This window comes from Pinus tabuliformis, chromosome 3_2, assembly GCF_031772625.1.
Source record: "Pinus tabuliformis cultivar Carrire ecotype Pingquan chromosome 3_2, CPIR1, whole genome shotgun sequence".
Taxonomy (NCBI): domain Eukaryota; kingdom Viridiplantae; phylum Streptophyta; class Pinopsida; order Pinales; family Pinaceae; genus Pinus; species Pinus tabuliformis.
Genome location: NC_142302.1, coordinates 1,249,837,582 through 1,249,858,864, shown reverse-complemented (window position 1 = coordinate 1,249,858,864; position 21,283 = coordinate 1,249,837,582). Strand labels below are relative to the sequence as shown.

At 40.3% G+C, this 21,283-nt stretch overlaps 1 protein-coding gene across 7 annotated transcripts in view; it reads right to left on the bottom strand.

Moving 5' to 3' along the window:
* Positions 1 to 21,283, bottom strand: part of LOC149185264 (uncharacterized) — a 361,912-nt gene that overhangs the window by 143,124 nt on the left and 197,505 nt on the right. For all 7 annotated transcript variants that reach the window (XR_016257370.1, XR_016257369.1, XR_016257371.1 and 4 more), the window contains one exon: positions 7,853 to 9,046. Coding sequence is in view for 3 of the 7 variants with exons in the window: in XM_089417869.1 (XP_089273995.1) it covers positions 7,853 to 9,046 (1,194 nt within the window). In the remaining 4 variants the exon portion in view is untranslated. The remainder of the gene's footprint in view (positions 1 to 7,852; positions 9,047 to 21,283) is intronic.

Sequence of the window (21,283 nt, the reverse complement as noted above, 5' to 3'; positions counted from 1 at the left end):
TGGCAGGAACTTCAACCAAGGAAGAAGAAAATCGAAAATAATATTACAGCCAATCAATGGTTTGAATATGCAAGACAACTCTATGAGAAAGAATCAGAGGCAGAGCCTCCCCCAAGATCAACACAACTACAAAGCTCTTCACGTTACAAGAGGTGGAGATTGGAATTAAGAAGTTGAAAATAGGAAAGGCAAAGGACTTGGTTGAACTTCAAGCAAAGTATCTAAAATGGGGAATGAACACTCTTGCACCGCACATCATGGAAATATTCAACAACATCATTCAACAAGGATTCCCAAGAGACTGGACAACTAGCCTAGCAATACCCCTTTTTAAAAGTGGAGACATTAATAATCCTTCCAACTATAGAACCATTATGATCAATCCTTTGTTTGCAAAGCTTTTCAGCAGCATGGTAGAAAATAGAATCAGTAAGTGGGTAGAAGTAAAAGAAAAGAGGGCAAGAGGACAAGCAGGTTTTAGGCCGAAGCATTCTACAGTGGATCATGGTATCACGTTGAGACACATTGTTGAAAAGGTTTGGGAGGACAAAGAAGAAGTATCATGTTGCTTTGTTCATTTCATAAAGGCATTTGACACAATCCCTAGAGATAAGTTGTGGCGTAGAATGGAAGAACTTGAAATTCCTTTTCATTATAAAGTCATTGTCCATAGACTTTATGAAGAGGTGAAAGTCAAAATTAGAACCTCAGCAAGTATTTCAGAAAGCTTTAGAAGTGACATTGGAGTCAAGCAAGGTTGCCCTCTATCCCCTACTCTTTTTGGTTTATATATTGATAAAATGGAAGAGTGGCTAAATCTGCAAGGTGGAGATGGTGTTTGGTTGGGGAGTTTGTGATAAAGCTTCTTTTATATGTTGATGATCTTGTATTGATTTCTAAATCAGCCCATGGATTGCAAATGCACCTATATGCCCTTGAGCATTTTTGTAGAGCAGTGGGGATGCAAGTCAATACTAGCAAGACCAAAATAATGATTTTCTCTAATAAAAGGAAGCAAAGCCAGCATACGTTCTTCTTTGAAGGCAACATTCTTGAAGAAGTAAATGAGTACAAGTACCTCGGATTGATTTCAACAACAAACTTAATTGGGAGGATTGCAGAAAGAAGAGAATTTTAGGAGGGTGAAAAGCGTTATATGCTCTTCAAAACAGATGTAGAGAGGCAGAGTTATGGGATTGTAAAATGATTAAAGTGCTTTTTGGACTCCTAGTTTGTCCAATGATGCTATATCGGTGTGAATTGTGGACTAGCAGCACCCCTATCTCAAAATGGAAACAAATTGAGAAAATCCAAAAACGATTGATCATGAGCAAGTTAAAAATAAAAATTTCGATACCTTATGAGATAATGTTGAGTGAAATAGGAGCAACTCCCATCGAAGCAATTGCTATGGTGCGGCTCATAAGATATCTAAAAAGAATTAAGCAAATGGGAGTAGGTAGATGGCCTAATGTTATCTTCAATGAAGGCATGAGTGAAAGAAAGACAACGTGGATGAAACAAAACTACACATAGATGCAAAATGGAATATCTACCTCAATGCTTGTCCCACAAATAGCAAGGAGCTAAGGAATTTTGTTATGGAGAAGTTTCATAAACAGGTATGGGGAAAAGAGTTAGGTAGAAAGAGGAAGTACTACATTGAGGAATTCAACCCTATGTGTGATCTACAACAAAAAGAGTTCATTGGAGCTAGAATTCCATGGGGGGCAAAGGTTCTTATTGCTCAATTAAGAACCAACTTGCATAGCACCAAGGGTTAGCTCAGTTGGTCAAGTTCCTGTTGGTAAGTACCTCGCCAGTTGGGAGGTCATGAGGTCAAATCTCCTCGATGCCCTTCGGGTTAAGCCTTGCTTGTTTGGCTGGCAGGTAGATCCCTTCGGGTTGATCTGCCTAGATTTTTCCCGTGGGTTTAGCACCCACCCAGTGTCCATGAACCACCCTTAAAAAAAAAAACAACTTGCATCAACTTCGATGTGAAATAGGGCAGTGGAAAAGGCCTAAAGAAGCTTGGGAAGAACGGGTGTGTACATTTTGCACGTTTGGGGCAGTGGAATCGATAAAACATGTCATTTTAGAATGTGATGCATTCAAAGACATCAGAGAAAGTTAAGAGAATATGTTAGCATCGGTTTCTTGGCACTATCTTTTCAGCAAGGGGATTGTTGGAAGGTTGGGCCAGTTCATCACCAATTTGAATAAGAAAAGGATTGAATTGCAAAAGGCGAAAAGCAGGGAACTAATGGTCCCATAGACTATTTTTAGTCTCGTGGACACTAAAATATCATTTCATTATATATATATATATATATATATATATATATATATATATATATAAGTGAATATTTAAGAAGTTAAAAAAAGCCAAGAAAGAGAAAAAGAGGTCCACAAATAATTCAACATTTTGGACTAAATGCCCTTTTAGTGAAATAGAATTTATGTTTCGATCGATATTCAAAAACCACAAACGTGGTTGTCCAGCATGTGGACAAATATTTATTATGGAAGAATATCAAGATAATGAACATATGCATATAAGAGGATTAGAAAACAAACTCGCGAAACTTCAACATAAAAATGAGGTATTAGAAAAGAAACATAAAGATCTCAAAGATATGTTTTACAAGGAGTCAACAGAAAAGGAAGGGGAAATTTTCCGTCTAAGGGACCATAGTTGAAAATTACTTGTGAAGGTCAAGAAGTCCAAAGCTACAAAGCAAAAATTAGAACAAGAAAAGGGATGTCTCGAGAAGAAATTCAACAAGAATTTATAGGAGAAGGAAGAAGAAAATTTGTGCTTTAAATACCTTAATCAAAGGTTATCAAAACAAATCAAAGATTTAAAAGATGAGAAGTTTGAATGTCAACATAAGGTTGAATCAAAAACTCGAAAACCCTTACATCTCACAAATCATAATCAAAATCTACTCACTCAAATTAAAACTTAAAAATGATAAGAAACCATTGGAGAAAATACTAGAAGAACTTATCACAAAAGAAGCATCGAATTATTTAGAGGTAACAATCCAAGTTGAATAAAAGGTAACAAACATTGTTCCAGATAGTATCATTATTCGGAAAGATTCTAGTCCAACTTAAATGAAGACATACTCAAATGCAGCATCTCAAACCCAGTAATCAAACCAACAGCACCAATATGTGATGAATATCATATGCCAAAAATAAGTCGAGAGAATGCTAAAAGTATGTTAAAAAGGAAAGCACATCACAAGAACTCCTTATCAACATCCTAATTCCAAGAGCATGTACATTAATCAGTATCATCAAGTCTCATGATAATATTTCATCTTGGAAGGCCTATAATTGCAACATTCCACAAAAAATTGATTTAGGATGGTTAGATCATTTCACAGTACAGCAATGTACCACACTCAAAAGTTCATATCGTTTTGTATCATCAAAGATGACAGTTTTGAGAAATGAGAAGACATTACAAAATAGAAAAAGACATCAACCCTTTTCATCAATAAGCTTTAAGAACAAAGCTTTTCTAAAGGGGAAGATAATGTTATGAACATAAATATGTATAAATAATAAGGAATAATAGTTAATAATAATAATTAATAATTAGGAAAAGTCATGTTTCAAAGGACATGATTGTTCATGGAAGGGCACCTTCCTAGGTATATAAATAAGGGCCCTCATTTCTAACCAAAGATATCACTTGTACATTCAAACATTCATATATAAATATTACTAGTCTTATGATGGATATTCCTATATTCCAGATATTTTGAATATTCATGTGTCTACGAACTTTGTTCATTACATGGTGTGTTCAAGTAACCTACTCGAGACTCCTTAGGATAACCCTAGCCTTTAGATTTGCCCCATAGGTCCTTTGAACCCAAGTCTTGAAGTTACTTCATCCATTGCGAACCCTAATTTGCCATACCCTTATCTAGTGGAATTTGTTGTAAGGTCCTTAATGGGCATTTAAATTAAGATCCTTAGTTTACCTGATCCCTAAATCCTCCCAAGGAAGCCTCCCTCATGTTGGAGTGTGTCTTTCATTAAAAGGATGGGAGTAGTTGTTGAGGTGATAGTCTAAGTCACAAGTTTCACCGAACCTAAACCTTCAGGGTCAAAATTTGGCAAACTTGAAAAAAATTGGAGGTTTGTTTAGGTTAGCCAACCCTAAATGTCGAAGCTAATAACGAACGTAAATGAATTCAAACCTCAAGCTGAATTCGAACCCCAAGGCAAACTTAAATGAATTTTTTATTTTAGGTTCGACAGAAAGGTTAATTTAGGGTTTTTTTTTAATTCAAAAATGAAGCATGCGTCAAGTTTTGGCTCATCCCCTTCTAATCATTAATCTACAAGTTTGTTAGCTATCCAAGCTTTGGCATCCAAATCCATTCAAGAATCTGTTCTCTGTTGGCGGTCTGCCACCTCCTATATTGTGTACACTCAACACTGTATAAATCCTCGCTCCATTTGTCACATCCGTCACTTCTCTCATTCAACACTGCATATACTAAGCCTCACTCTCTCTATAGTTGCTTCTTTATAAGTTTATAGTGTACATGGTACACTTGTTCAGCCTTACTACCTCGATCCTCCTTTAGCTATTGGCAGCTTTGCACTGTTGTAAAATTACCTCAACTCAAGCCTCGCCGCTATCTTCACTGACTCCCGAGTTGATGTTTCTTGTTGGCACCCCTATAGGCTATGGTTGCAATTGATAATCCTCAACTCGAGCCTCCCTCATGAGACATGAGCCACCATCTGATATAGGAGCATCAACGACCCAAGTCAAAATCGAATTTTGGAACCTTCCAAAGGAGAATGCGTGGCATGAGGACGAGATTTCCTCCAAATCTGATTGAGTTTGTTTGTAATTTGTTATTTTACGTAGATTTTGAGGGATGTGAGCGAAGATAGGGATTGATCGGATCTCACTTGATCCGATCCATATTGTGTTACTCTATTTAACTATAAGTGTGAGTGCGTAGTAGAGGAGGCCCAGTATCGATGTAAGACCTGGTAGAGGGCCGCCACTCCATGGGGCATATGTAATATTTTTTCTGTAATTTCCAGTTTGTTGAATAATTGATTGAAGTGTGGTGTGGACGCACTGTTCTGGGGCAGAAATTCTCTTATGATTGTGTATCAACGTTTTGGACCCTAATCAGTTATTAATTTCTGTTTATGTATTTTATTGGTAAATCACAGTCGATTAGCGTTAAGAGTTAACACTGAGATCGCTAAACCTTTGGTTAAGCGTCTTTCTTAAAGGTTTTGATTTAAGCACATGGGTAGTATTCGGTAGGTGGTAAGCAGTATCTCGAGCGCCCTAAAAGCTGTAAGTGGTATTCTAAAATTTCACACGATTACCCTTAGCAGCCGACACGTAGCACGAGAAAACTACTTTTCTCATGCGCACTCGACCTTATATCGGTCATGCAAGAATCTGAGCGAGATTGCGCGACAGCCGTTTGATTGGACGAGTCACATCAACGGTGGGGATCGTCCGAGTTAGTTGGTGAGCGGACGACGCGATATTCGTTGGATTTGGAGGAGTGAAATAGACAGCGTGGATTGAAGCGCCTAACAAAAGGAAAAGTCAAAGAAGGACCAACGGTGATTGGTCAAGGTTTGTTGTGAAGTCCGCTAATTTAAATGCTTCCGATGTATATGTGGGCCCATAACCCACAGGTCCACGCGCGAATTATGTAAAGATGCAGTTTTGTTGTGTCAAAGTGGTATCAGAGCAGGGAAAGGTTTCCTGCGAGAAAGAGTTCGAGTGCAAAAGAAGGAGGTACAATTATGTTGAAGATTGGTGAGTTTGTGGTCCTTATATTGTCGTACAGATAGCGGCAGAAGAAGGTGAGAAGATTGCAGCAACCTAGAGCCAAGAGTGCTCAAATGGTTCCAAAGAAGAGAGAACCAAAGAGATGCCGAAAGACTAAGCTCAGAGGAGAGAAGCTTGGTGAGGTATCGTGTAGCAGGGAGGACTTGTTACTGCAGAGGTTTTGTTGCAACTCACGGAAAGATCATAAAGACAATTCCACAGAGGATGTGGGTAGAATTGCTAGGGGATGAAGAAGGCATATGACTAGGAGGTCATAAAATTTTTGTACCTCGGGAGTCTGACGCAGGAGCATCAACGACCCAAGTCAAAATTGAATTTTGGAACCTTCCAAAAGGAGAATGCATGGCATGAGGACGAGATTTCCTCTAAATCTGATTGAGTTTGTTTGCAATTTGTTATTTTACGTATATTTTGAGGGATGTGAGCGAAGATAGGGATTGATTAGATCTCACTTGATCCGATCCGTATTGCGTTACTCTATTTAACTGTAAGTGTGAGCGCGTAGTAGAGGAGGCCCAGTATCAATGTAAGACCCGGTAGAAGCCGCCACTCCATGGGGCATATGTAATAATTTTTCTGTAATTTCTAGTTTGTTGAATAATTGATTGAAGTGTGGTGTGGACGCACTGTTTTGGTGCAGAAATTCTCTTATGACTGTGTATCGACGTTCTGGACCCTAATCGGGTATTAATTTCTGTTTATGTATTTTATTGGTAAATCACAGTTGATTAGCTTTAAGAGTTAATACTGAGATTAAGCGCTAAACCTTTGGTTAAGCGTCTTTCTTAAAGGTTTTGATTTAAGCACGTGGATAGTATTCGGTAGGTGGTAAGCAGTATCTCGCGCGCCCTAAAAGTTGTAAGTGGTATTATAAAATTTCACATGATTACCCTTAGCGGCCGACACGTAGCACGAGAAAACTACTTATCTCACGCGCTCTCAACCTGATATCAGTCATGCAAGAATCTACACGAGATTGCGTGACAGCCATTTGATTAGACGGGTCACATCAACAGTGGGGATCATCCGGGTTAGTTGGTGAGCGGACGACACAATATCTGTTGGATCTGGAGGAGTGAAATCGACGGCATGGATTGAAGCGCCTGACAAAAGGAAAAGTCAAAGAAGGACCGACGGTGATTGGTCAGGGTTTGTTGTGAAGTCCGCTAATTTAAATGCTTCCGATGTATACGTGGGCCCATAACCCACAGGTCCACGCGCGAATTATGTAAAGATGCAGTTTTGTTGCGTCACTTGTAAGCCTAAGCCTTGTCGACCCCATAGAATGAGTCTAGTCGACTAGGCATACCACTATGCACCCAGCACCATGCAGTATGGGCAGAATTCACATTATGGATAAATTATATATAGCCATGTGTCTTAGATGACAGGGGTAACACTCTCATGTGTTGCAATTGTCTAGGTCACCCAATGAATCTTTGCACTAGGTACTACATTTTGTTGTAATAGGCACAAATCAAACACTCAAACAGCCTACAAACTATAAATTCAACTCTTTCACTGTTAACAAATCGGAAATTTATTCAAGAACAAAGAAGTAATCACATTTTCCTTCCTAAGTCTTATTATCATTCCTTGTGTCAATTATATTATAAGTTTAAGTTTTCTCAGTGATACCTCCCTCATACCAGACGAAAGCCGGCCAAAAGTGTGTGAAGAGGTGACCATGGTGATAGTGAGTAGTTCGTCTATGGTACCCCTGGGGTCTTACTTGTGCTATAGCACTTTCATCACTAAAAGTAAGAGTTTGGGTGGTAATCAACTCATTGACAAGCAAAGCAAAATAGAAACAAAGTCATAATGGCACTTTGCAATGCTGTCAATAAGATTACAGAATGAAGGGGAAACAAACAATAGGAGGCAAGCATCATAAATTAAACAAAATTGGAAAAGCCTGTAAAAAAAATTACAAGTCACACATGAGAGCAGTGTCAAATGCATTAGTGCATGGTCCAATATCTATCGGCATACCTGCTCAGAATTTGACCGAGGGTTTGCCTGTAAAAGAATAGCCGTCAGCAATGATGGCAGACCTACTAAGCCAGTTTCAGCTATAACTGAAACTAGAAATGCTGTAGAACGATCAGGCATTACTCCAGCCTTTATGCTTTTCTTTCTTATCAAAAATTTCTTATCATCGGCACTAGGTGGTACAGGATTATTTGATTCAAAAGTTGTCTCTTCAAGAAGATTTGCATTAGCATTCTTTTGCAAGGCACAGGATATTGTGCATTCTCCACCAACACCACTTTCCAGATCAACCATTGTCTTATTTAACACCACAGACTCCATCAGTGTAATGTCTTTATCATTTTCCCGGACAGCACTACATAGTCTATCATGTTCCCCCACACTAGCCATTCCATTCGTTGTTTCATCTTTTTTATTATAGATGAGGTCAGGTATCTGGGTATCCTTCACAATGCGATGAGGGGAACTAAATTCAGCTTCTTTTTCTGAGCATTTATTGGAATGGGAACCCTGCAGGGAAGCCACATTCCCCTCATAATCTGCAGTTCCAAATGTCTGAGCTCCTGGCAATCTGGCCATAGTAGCTGAATGTGCTTCCCAGTCTATGGAAGAAATATTTCCTCTTGGACACGTCAAAATCCTCAATAAATTTAATCCCAACAATACAGGAGCTGGGAATGGGGCTCCTTCTATCTGAGGTCTGTCAAAAAGAGAAAACAAGTCACGCAAATTATGAATAACTTTACATGCCACAATTAATTCAGCCATATCATCCTGCATCTGTAGTTGGCGTTCATCAGAGCAAGCATGAGCCATTATAGCTGCAACGGACCACAAAAGACCTTGCAACACCTCACCTATTGTTTCTAATTTCTCATCGGAAATTTTATCCGATGAAGTAGGAACTGAGTTTCCAGCAACCCCACTGTAACTATTATTTGATGCTGCAATTGTACAATAATTTTCAAGAGCTGTAGACAGCATAGGAATAAGAGGTGGCAAAAGATTGCGGGCCAGGAAATAGCTACGGTTGGCAGCTAATGCTAACACCACTTTCAGAATTCGGAGCAGTGAGATTGTTGTCTGACAAGCTTCTGGCTTTGATGTATGTGAAGCAGGAAGTGCAGAAGCAACAAAATCAATAAGACCAGCCTGCCGAGCTGCATGAAGTTCAGCTTCTTTCCCTTCAATATACTGTCAAAAGCCAACACAGTCAAATGTGAAAGACATTAAATGACATAGCTCTTTTATAGAAATTTCACAAAATCCACTTCAGAGAAATAAACAGTCTATATAGCATACAATCTCAAATTGTCCAAACAACAAATATCACAAAGCACCACTATGCAACAAATCTGAATAGAACTTAAAAGTTCAATGATACTGGAAAATAGCAGTTATTGCAACTTCTGTATCTATACAGTTAATGCTGCCATCAACATTAACGTTAACAAGTGTTTTCTTGAAAACACATTGGATAGGATTCACAAGTTCAGCTAAAGTGCAATAAAGAAAAGAAATAGACAACAACTGGCAGGAAACAATAAGTCAATAAGGTCTAATTGAAGCCAACACAAACCCTAAAATGTTACAAAATGTACCATTAAGTCCAAAATCTTGGACTTTTCTCTTTCTATATCCTCAAGTGTTATGAGAACCGGTGGAACCACCCAATCCAACCAGTTTGGGGGTCAAACTGGTCCAGTTCGAGGGTTGGAGCCAGAAATGGCCTTTTTTTCACTGAACCGCTAGTTTTGTACCAAACTGGCGGGTTCCATATAATGTGACCAAAGACGTTCCAAACATAAAAAAAATTGAAAAAAAACAAGAAATTTTCATTGGGGCAACCTAATAGTCAAACCTGCCCTACTATTGGTATGCAATTCTTGGTATGCCCTACTAAAATTGGCATTCTCCTTTTTCTCCTTGATCTCTCATTTTCATCCTTTTACTTAAATTTTTAACATTACCATAAAATGACTCAAGATGTTTAAGAGTGGTTCCAACCTCATTGGATTTCATATAGAAAAAATAAAATTTTAGATCTCACTCAAAATCCAACAGACTTAACAGTGTTTCAGGACTTCAGGATTCAGGGGATTGCAACGTTTCCATTGGATTTTGTCATGTAAGAGGGTATGGAACTAATATTTAATCAAGAGCACCAAACCCTCTATGTACCTTGATGTTAGTGGCATTGGTTGTCGAACTCCTCTATCATGAACCTATTAAAAATGCACCCATCACTCAAATATAATCTTGTCTTGACATGCTACATTTTTTCTATCTTATTTTTATGCTTAGAGAGTGATATTGATGACGAAGATCCCAATATAGGCAATGAAATGATGATATGTAGGTATTTGTTGTAGCATGATTTTTATTGGGATGCTAGAGGCCATCTAAAGCCTATTTGTTGATGTATTTTTGGTTCAGAGATGGATTGCATTCTGTGCTATTTTGGTTATGTTCACCTTTACGTGCTATATAAATGAGAATTTTTGCTTATTTGTGAATAAATGGTTTGGATTCACATGGACATGAATATATATGTTTTTCTTCAAAAATTTGAATATTTTATGTGTTTTTGGTTGACCAGTTTTTTTATTTGGTTTTCTTACCAGTTTTGGTCTGGTTCTGACAGGTTCCTGTTTTAGAAGTTTTCCCGGTTCAGTGACTAGTTAAGTTTCTATAACATTCATACATTCTAATCAACCACATTCCCCATCATTTGAAGGTAGGATTCAAGTGATCATCACAACCAAAAGCACTAAGCATAAGATTGGAGAAAAAATGGTAAAGTTTGAACCTTGATAGATGAAAGATAAAACCCTTAAACTCAAAATAACAAGTGGATCCATACAAATAATAAAAACAAAGAATATAGATAAAAACCTAATCACTCCACAAACTACACTTGTTAGAATACAATATCTAACATATCCCCAGTACAATGATACTTGTGTATATATATACTCTCATGAGTATCCCTAGTGTTCTATGCCCACTACCCCTAGTTATTACATATATTACCCACCAACTCCCTAGTGGGCCTTGTTACCGCTCAAACTAGCATGGGTCCTAGGAGGGGATTCTATAGAGCAACTACTAGGTCAAGGACAACAATAGAGCAATAGCCCACTCTCACCTCAGCGAAAGCTCCTTGCTCTTTATTGACTTTCACCGATGGGAGGAGACCAAGTATAAAGGGGAATTACTGGATGAATGGAACAATGAGAGGGCAAAGAGTGATTCCTAAGGCCTATTCACAAGAGGGACTCAATTATATGGCTTTCTTGCTCAGAAAGCAAGGTGATAACTCTCTAGGAAGGGATAAGAGGATTCTCGAGGCTAGGGTTTGGGAATAAATCCAACAAAGATGATTCCTAGGCCTGGAAATCCCTATGGAGAATTGGTCTTTGTGTGATCTTTGTGGAATTAGCATCAATAGGTTGTGGGACCACACGGTACCAAGCGTACCCAAAAAGAGGTCAAGGGTATGGAGTTGATCACCCAATCGGGGGCTTGACGTAATTAGGGAGGAGAAGAGGATCAAAGGACAAATTTTCTTTGAGGTTTGAATTCAATGATCCTAATGAAGAAACTGGCCAAGGGAAAACTAGGGCAAGAAATGGTCTTTGAGCTAGGGCTTGCTATATCTCGAGATCCCATCATCAGATTTTCTTCAAATTTAGAGGGACTCTAGAGCAAACCTAAACACAATTGTGGACCAAAAATCGAAGTGTTTGAATGGCTAAATTATGAGATAATTGATGCCCTAGGTGACCTATGTAGGCTAGGCCTAGAAAAAGAGGGAGGTGAAAAGAATAAGCGTTGAAAATGATCACCAATGGAGGATTAATGCCTTGTCCTTTGGGAGAGATGGAGTCAAGGAAAATTTATGGTTTGGGAAGAATTCACCCAATCAGGGAAGCTTTCAACAACTTCGCATGGCATTTAGAGCATGAGAAAACTGCTACAAGGACTTTATACTTCAGTTTGCAATAAATGATGACTTATCGAGATGTATTTAACATAAATTATCTCTAGGAACATTCATATATTCATACCTGGCCCATGACATGATGCAACGCAATAAAGAATAAAAAATTCCCACAATTTCATATAGAGCAACAGTAAATTTCAGACTTGTATAGCGAAAATCCCAGCAACATTCATGTGACAAAAGTAAATGAAAAGAATAAGCATTAAAAGAGTACTTACATGTATAAATGAGGATATTCAATCATCAAATTATGCCAATAATGAAGCTCCAAGACAAGAGAGAGATATCCAAACATCAAAATTCATCCATAACATCCAAACTCTTCCTCCAAAACGGATAGCGAAAATTTCACAAGAGAAAATAACCCTATCCAAGTGATGATGATGAAAATAAATTATCTCACTTCTATTTATACACTATAAACTCGATTTAGCTAAATTTCCCTAATTGAGCCCCTAAAATAAAATAATGTGTATAATAACTGTTGGACACCTAATCCTAAAGGGTTAGCGTGGAAGCCGAAAAGACTAAGCAGTCCAAGAGACCTTGGGATCTGAAACCCAAGAGTCACAACATTGTATTATAAATGTACATCTCCTGTTAATAAAGAATTGAACTCACATGATTTATCTTTCCTATTCTTTGTTGTCCATGTGTGTTTAACATGGTATTAGAGCCGCTTGTTTTTCTGTGGCCTGTTATGTGCATGTCAGTCCTGCACCTCTGCCCATAATTCTGTGTCTGAGCTCCCGTGAATAGTGCTGGCCTAGTCTTCATTACCTGTAACGCTCCATTAATTGTGCCTGCCTGTTCTTCTGAATACAGAGCATCATTACACCTGCGCCTCTACTGTCTGACAATTCTCTGCGCTTATCATCTATGCGTTTTTCTGCCATTCTCAGTCTAATGAGTCTAACGCTCACCCTGTCGCTCTCCCCATCGGTTCCGCTGGTCGCTCTGCGCTAACTGTTCTGACGCCTCTGTCATCAACGCCTCTATCCTCTGCGTTTTTTCAGTGAATTGCATTGCTGCATGCACAAAATTACCAGTGTGAACACGGGCCAGGTAGAGTGAGAAGCGTTGGTCGTGCAACAGAAACGTGACAGCTCTGAGGCGAACGCATTATTCACATACATACAAAATGCTGCTTTCTGCATAGAAGACGCTGCTGTATATTAAATCATAGCAGTGTCGTTTCCAGTTTTAGCGCTGAGGCTGACATGCCACCATTGATGAAGGTCCAGCTCCTCGTATGCCAATGTTACTGTCATGGGTTGAACCTATACCGGCGCGGGATTGTGGAACTGTCGAGTTGATATCATGTTTATTTGGATGGCGTTTACGAAGGTTAGAACCGGCATTAAATTTGAAGGTTGAAGCTGTATATTAATCCGTGGTTGCTGTTCCCATTGCGCAATCGACTGTTGTATATGAATCCTTGGTTGGTGTTTTCCCATGGCGCGATCAGTCTAAATATACATGCCGAGGTATCATGTATTCCCTTCTCTATTCCGCGTGGAGCTGTCCCTTATCTAATTAACGTGTCATGCGTTCCCATTGGAGCTGGTTCCGATTGCTTGGCGTGGTCCCTTATCAATTAACATATATGTTATAGTGATGATATTGCTGGCCGCTGTTACATATAAGCGCGGTTATAGTTGTAATTCGTATTGGAGGCTGGTTGTCTTGTGTTGATGTAATGCAGTTTTGCTGTTTGTATTAACAGCGGAATATCATAATGGTATCGCAGTTGTGATAATAAAGGCTGGAGGTATAAAAATATTCCCAACTGTTAAATTTAAATAATTGCAATTCAGGTATACGCATATCTGTCCAGAAATATTGATTCTAGGCGTTGATTATTGCTGGAGAAGTTGGTAGAGAATTTAGTAACTTGTTAATGACCGATGCGCCCCGGATAATAGAGACGGAAATTGACCAAGCCATACTAGAATTATCTGAACATGTATCGGTGGTGAAAGCTCTTCACTAATTGCTGCAGGCGGGGCTGATTCAGTGCTTCGAATATGGGATCCGCGTAACATTTGAATGCTGGGATGGTTATACTGCATTCACCGCTTTTAGATCTGGGGTTGCCGCCAGTTCATCGTGAGGCTTAGTGGGTCACACCTCTGCTCCTCTCAAGGTTTTGATTACGGAATGTCTGCACCCATTTTCCTTATTATTTTCCTGCTGGATTTGTTGACCAATAATGCATGAGTGGGCGCCCTTCTTTGGCCTTTGTACGATGCTTCTTTGGGTTTTTTAAGCAAGTCTACATGCCTGTTTTTATTTTTTCACAATCTCGTGGCCTAAGGTTTTGAACGTAAAACATTGTCCCTCAATGTGGATGTTGAATGCTTACCAGAATGCACTCACTTTGTACATAAGTTAAATGTAATTTTATTCTTCTATGATGAATACAATTACACACCATCATACCACGTTCCCTTTCGAACACTGGTATTAAGAGAGGCAGCGGTATTAAGAGGCACGTTGACGCAGTTTTTGAGACATTGTTTGGTGCAGTTTTTGAACGCTGTCCATATCTATTTCCGAGTTGTCTATGCATTGTTCAGCACTAATAACTTTGGGGGAATAGAAACGCCGGAATCTACTTTAGTCAAATAGAAAGCGCCAGGCCGCAGCAAACTGAGCTGAGAAGTTGAAACGAAGTCCTTTGCTCCGTACAGAGTTTCCATCCGCTTCAAGTTTTCCACGAAATCTTCAGAAAGAAACTCGTTACCAGAATCAAGATTCAATACTACTTCTGTCGTTGCTGACAAGATTGCTGTCTCAACAAAAAAAGCCCGAAGTCTGATAAGCAGCGTGTGTGGGAAGGAAACCATCAACTGGCTCGTGTTTGGGTTTTGAAATTCATACACTGTTCACCGCACCACTTTTTTTGACAAGATATGTATTTCCTCCATTAGAAAGGCCGAGTGCATACTTTGGTGGTTGATAAATTATTGTTGGAAAGTCGAATGCTTTGTATTTTGCACAAGTCCATATTATCTTTGCTGTAGCAGACTCTTTTAGAGATGCCAAGTTGAATTGGTTAAAATGATTTTGGTGATTGAAGTCGAAGAGTTCTTGCCTGTTTATTTTCAGAAACTTTGTTTCAGTTCTGTGGCTTTAATTTGAGAAGACAGTTGGTTCCAGACCTAAAGCAATCTTTCTAAAGTTGGTTCCTGACCTGCATAGGTCAACTTTGTATTTTCTACAGCGACTTCCATAAAGAATGATCTAGCCCCAAGGCTACAAACTTGTATTTTTTGTGGTTACACTTATCTACAGCCACTGTTCTTCCTAACATTTGCTGAATTTAAAGAACAGAATCTCTGAAAGTCTAGTGATATTTGTATAATTTTGACAGTTTCAAGATATCTCTGGTTGATTTTTCCCTTTAAGCTATAGGGCTCTCTTGTGCAACTTGAAGATATTTAGCAGCTTACATTTTTCTGTGGGATTTGGAGATTTTTAAGGTGTAGAAAATGGCTAAGCTTGAAAGAATATTAGAATTATTGAGAACTCTAATCATGTCCACTTCTAACAACACAGTCAAAATTAACAAAGCCTCTCTTTCAGACATTCAAACATGTCTGCAATATGCACAAGAAAAGATAGAGTTTTTGCAGCTTGAATCAAAACTGCAGCAGAAAGAATTACAGCAGTGGAGTCATCATTCTGAACCTGTTTCTGTTCAGAAGATTGAAACAGACTCCCATAAACAGCAAGACAATAATATTACAATTCAATCAGATCCAGAATCCTATAAAGCAGCAAGTGTACAAGCAAATGCAGAAACTCAATCTGCACTTCCCAAGCCCATCATCAGACCTTGGGAACAACTTGTCCACAACAAGCACAGAACTGGTCTTGGATATGACAAGGACTTGTCCTTTCATATTCCAGACTATGCCAAGCCCATTCAGTTTCAGAGTGTTGGATTCATTTATGACAGTTCAGCTTCAGCTGTTCCAGATTCTGCCCCTCTTCCACAGCAACAACAACAACAAAAACAACAGATCGTGAAATGCCAACACTGTGACCGAGTTGGCCATTTGAAAGATCACTGTTTTGATCTTCATCCATGTAAGCACTGTCATAAAACTAGTCATTCTTCAAACAGATGCTTCAAAAACAAACGTCCTGCAAGAACAAAGATTCATCTTGGATGGATCGCTTCTTGGCAATGGGCATCAACAGCCAAGAAGATATTCCAAACACATGTTAGAACTTGTTCCAGAGTATTGAACAGTCTTGCAGTTGAGTCTTCTCCATCTTCTCACCTTGTACCTGACAGGGGGGGAAATGATGGTCATCTACAAGCTTCAAAGTCACATCAAGCGAGCCTGAGCCACAACCTGCCACACCAGTTTCAGAGTTGTAGCCAGAGACAAAGATGCCCGTGAACAGATTGAGAACACTTCCTCTAGCAGAAGACACCAGCTTCTTGCCAGTTTTGGAAGAGTTCCAGGAATTGCATTAAGCATTCCAGAGTTGTTGGTCATCCTTAAACCATCACAGATTAAGAACACTTCCTCTAGCAGAAGACTCCAGCTTCTTGCCAGTTTTGGAAGAGTTCCAGGAATTGCATTAAGCATTCCAGAGTTGTTGGTCATCCTTAAACCATCACAGATTGAGAACACTTCCTCTAGCAGAAAACTTCAGTTTCTTGCCAGTTTTGGAAGAGTTCCGGGAACTGCACTAAGCGTTCCAGTGTTGGTGGTCATCCTTAAACCACCGCCCTTTTTTACCAACATTTCATAGAGCACATTCAGCCTAGTGCTGCCATGCATTTTTGCACATTTTGTATTACAGCTCTCTTCTTGGACTCATACATAACCCTTCGGATTAAGGGGGGGAATGTTGGACACCTAATCCTAAAGAGTTAGTGTGGAAGCCGAAAAGACTAAGCAGTCCAAGAGACCTTGGGATCTGAAACCCAAGAGTCACAACATTGTATTATAAATGTACATCTCCTGTTAATAAAGAATTGAACTCACATGATTTATCTTTCCTATTCTTTGCTGTCCATGTGTGTTTAACAATAACAATACTTTTGGTGACCAGCCCACCAAATAGCTCAATAATACAAGAATAAGTCTCTTAAGAGGGCAGAATGATGAACATAGTAAGTTGTTGGGCCTTTGAGGAGGCCTAATGAGGTCCAAATGGTGCCATGACGTGAAACTAGACTCCCAACATGGTGAACAAGGGGTTGGCCCCTTTTTTTCCAAGAATGAATCTGTGGTGCTCCCAAGTGGGTGTGGGGGCACAAGGACATCCTCATGTGTCTCCAAATAGATCGAAAATGCATATGAACCATCTACAAGGCCTAAAATGATGACATAAGCCATCCCCCTGCAGTGAGAGAGATACTCTGGACCTTGGAACATCTGCCAAGTGTATGGTGCAAGTGTGGAGTCGATTAGGCATGGTGAACCAGGCGCATCATCCTCATCCAAAAGGTGGAACACGAGTAATCCATGAGCGTTGTTTGGGATCCATGAAGTAATCTTTTCTATTTTGGAGGCCCATGGCTCTCAATGCTCACCCTACAATTGTCAATGTGGCCCTCTAGAGGGCTAAGACCCCGTATAGGGAGACCAAGCCCCAAATGGAGACCCACCTGCAATCCTGCATAAGATTCAATGCGTCCCCTTGCCCTCCAATACAGCAAATCATTAGAATTATCAAGTAAAAGAGTTTACAAATCATAGAATCAATGGGGCACTTCATGGTGGCATGCCCTTCCATGGTGTGCTTTAGCATGTACAAGTGTCTCCAAGCTCAATAAGGGGTTTAACCAAGGACCCTATTAGGACGTTTCAACCTTTAAAGGTTGTGGCATGTCCATGGTAGATCCATCAAATGGAAGGTGGCAAGTGATATAATGATGGAATGGAGTGGGGGTCAAGCGAATAATCCAAGCCACATGCGTTGGGACAAAGGGCAGTTATAATGAAGGAAACCCAAACTTGGGTATGTCAGTGTAGGAGGGAGCAAATCGTGGTATATGATTTACCTTGGCCTTTGTTTTTCCACCCTTCTTCATATGCCTTTTGCATTTTATTGATTTTTCTTCATTATTGCTTGGAGCTCCAGGGGATGAGAGCATGATGTGTAATATATAGCAGTGGATACCCCCTTAAGGTGAGGCAGTTCATCGCCCACCAAGGGTTGGAACAATCATGGGTTCCTTAATGATGGAGGGGGCTCATCTAAGGCTCATAGGAACTAGGGTGATGGCCATGGATAAGGGGTAGAGCTCATGTTTTGGTTTTTGCCCACGTGCTAAATTTGTATGTCCCGACCATCTTTTGTATTTTGTGGTACATTTCCTCTTGAGAGTGGCCAAATTAAGCTTTTTCTTTTCTTTTTAGTTGCATCAACCTCCAAGGCATCTTTTCAAGCCCAACCCAAGGTGTCGACAAGGGGAAGGGGAGGCTAAACCCTTTGTGGACCCAATGGAGACATGTGGACCCAGATGGGAAAATAGATGAACAGAGCTAAAATGAGTGGAAGGGGAGTGATGTAGGTGGTACCAGGAAGCGGGACCACGCAACCAAAATCGGGATATCCCATGTAGAGCCAACCTGAAGTCAACGGCCAATAAAGGAGATCCCACAAAATCCGGCAATGGAGATAAGAATACAGACCTAACCACTCTTTCTGTCAAATCCCCCCACAAATCCATGCCCAAAATTAGACATGAAAAGTAAATAAAACTACTCAACCAAACTAATGAAAAGTCATACCTTTGGGGTCGGGAGGCCCGCCTTCAAACATACATTCATAACAAATGGGCGAAGGACCACATGGTTGGCTCATGTGGCGGAGAAAATGGCACATCGAGCTATTTAGGCACTGCAAAAGGCTGTTGGATGCCCAGCTAAGGACCATCTAGGAGAAAAATATTCTCCTATATACAGTACTCATAGGTGGTGGGTAACATCTGGCTCCAACTAGGACATGATCTCTCGGAAGTGCTCAAAGCTACTCAAACGGGAGGTCATGAGAACATCAGCAATCTCTTGGTACCGTAGACCAACTACCTACACATATCAAAGACCAACCACACGGGGCAACGTGTTTTTGTGGTGTCTTATAATCACCCATGCTTAATATTAGGCCACAAAAATCAACAAGAAACTAAAGTGGAATTTTAATCTAGATGCAACTAATCTATCATGAAAACAATCATATGATGTTAGTTCTAATAAGAAAATGGGCATGCAATGCATCCTACCCTAACATGCATATAGTGTACTGCACATGCTAAGTGTAATCATAAAGCCAATGCAACCAACATATCATCAAATGCACATGCCCGCCTATATGATTACATGTGTAGCAAATCCCAACATGAATGCAAACACAATCACATGGAGGATGAGACGGGTGGGAGGTGGGAAAATATTATTTCCATGCGAGGTAAGAGGAAATCCTAGGAGAAGGAAAATAAGTCACAATGTGGGGCCTCCCCTCTAAGTACACAATGGTGGAGTGAATGATCGCCCTTAAGAACTCCCTATTGCAATTATTGCTCATAATATCATGCTTTGTAGATGCCACAAGTTCATGATGGGATGGGAACGGAGGGTGAGGGAAGGAAGAAGTGCAACAAATAGGTTGCTCAAGGTGATGATCACATTGGAGAGGGGAGGTCATGAAGTGATCATAATCCTAAGGGTGTGTCCAAGGAGATAAAGTATATTCAATGAGGGGCTCTTTCTTAACACTATACTCAAAAGGGGGAAGGGCTCATGTTGAAGTTTCTAAGTTTACTTAGCTTAGAAACCCTCCATGCACTTTATCTAATTTATTACTACCTACTTGTTACTTTTCCTTAACAAGTTATTTACAAAGTAAATATTGAAAATAAACACTAGTGCATGCTCAACATATTACAGATCAACAACTAAAAGAAACAAGAACAAACACACCAAATGACACCATTATTTTTGCACCAATCTCCCCGAAAAAACCCAATGCGGGAAAACCGGTGCAGCTATCTGAGGGTTTTCTTATTAAGCAATATCAGAGTACAATCTGAGTGCCGAAACTAGCCTACCCAACAGAACATTTCCTCAGCAGCTATACCTCACAGTTTGAGAGAAATCTCCTGGCTGAAACCCCGGAAAATCCTTCCGACAACTCCTCAGCACAAAACTGCTCCGCAACACCAGCATCTGCCTAATCTGGACTGCGTCAGTCCCTCTCTGTCTCACGCTGGCCCTGCGTCAACCTTTCTTCGCCTGCGTCAGCCCTAGGAGGCCTTGCGTCAACTTTCTGGGCCTCTATGTCAGACACGCTGGCCTCTCTGGTGCTCTACGCAGCACTTGGCTGCCTCTGCGTGGCCCTGCGTGAGCCCTTCCAAACTTTGCATCACTCTCCTTGGTTGTTGTGCTGCTCTCCCAGCACAATCTCTGTCTTCTTTGTTTCTCTGTACTCAATGCCCCTCAGTTGCTCTCTCGATCACTGATTATATCTCTCTTAGCAAACCCCTCTCTAGAGAATAGAATGATTGATCACTCTGGTGTATTCTCCAAGTGACCCTCAAGCCTCCTCTTATACTTTTCCTGTTGACATCTCAACGGCCGAGATTAAGTCCCTAATCAACGTCTAAGATTAGATCTGGCTTGATCCATGTCTTTTGGACCACTCTAACACAGATCCATATTTATACACATTAATATTTTATTTTCCCTAAGTTTAGACTTAGGGACTCCATTAAAAATATTAATTATTTTAATATGTTTTGATCTGTATAGAATCTGCCCAAACCCTTTTTGGGTATTGGAGATATCATGTGCCCCAACCTCTCCACCAAATTCTGTGGCTAGAGCACATCCAATGCTACCCCAAATCAACACTCCCTCTTAGTGAGGACTGTGCTCTAGCAATACCCCTCATTGAGTATTACTCTAATCATCCGGCATCAATACCCGTGCTGATGCTAGGCCTTCTTGCCCAACATCCTCTGCACTACTGCCTCCTATACTACTGCCCATGGTTTTTCCACTGCCACTGTTGCATCTGTACAACAGTTCCCTCTGCATTCGTGCTGCTGTTAGTCCTTTCTCCTAGCACTGCATCTGCACTGTACCTCCTCTCATCATGCTGCATCGTGCTGCCCGCTGTTGCACTGCAACTCAATTACTGAGAAGTAAGTAACTGATCTCCCAACTAACCTCTCTGTTGGGCTAGAAACACCCACTGATGTTGAAGCTCCCTCTGCCGCTAAAAGTGCTCCCTCTCTCTAACCTCTGCGCTGCTGCAACACCTCCTTGCATCTCGCACCATTGCACACCTCTTTGTGCCTTCCTGCACTAGTGCAACACTCCTGTGCCTCTCGCACCGCTGCAGCCTACTAGCTCTGCATTGTCTTGGGACTCCTGCACTGTAGCTCTCTCTGC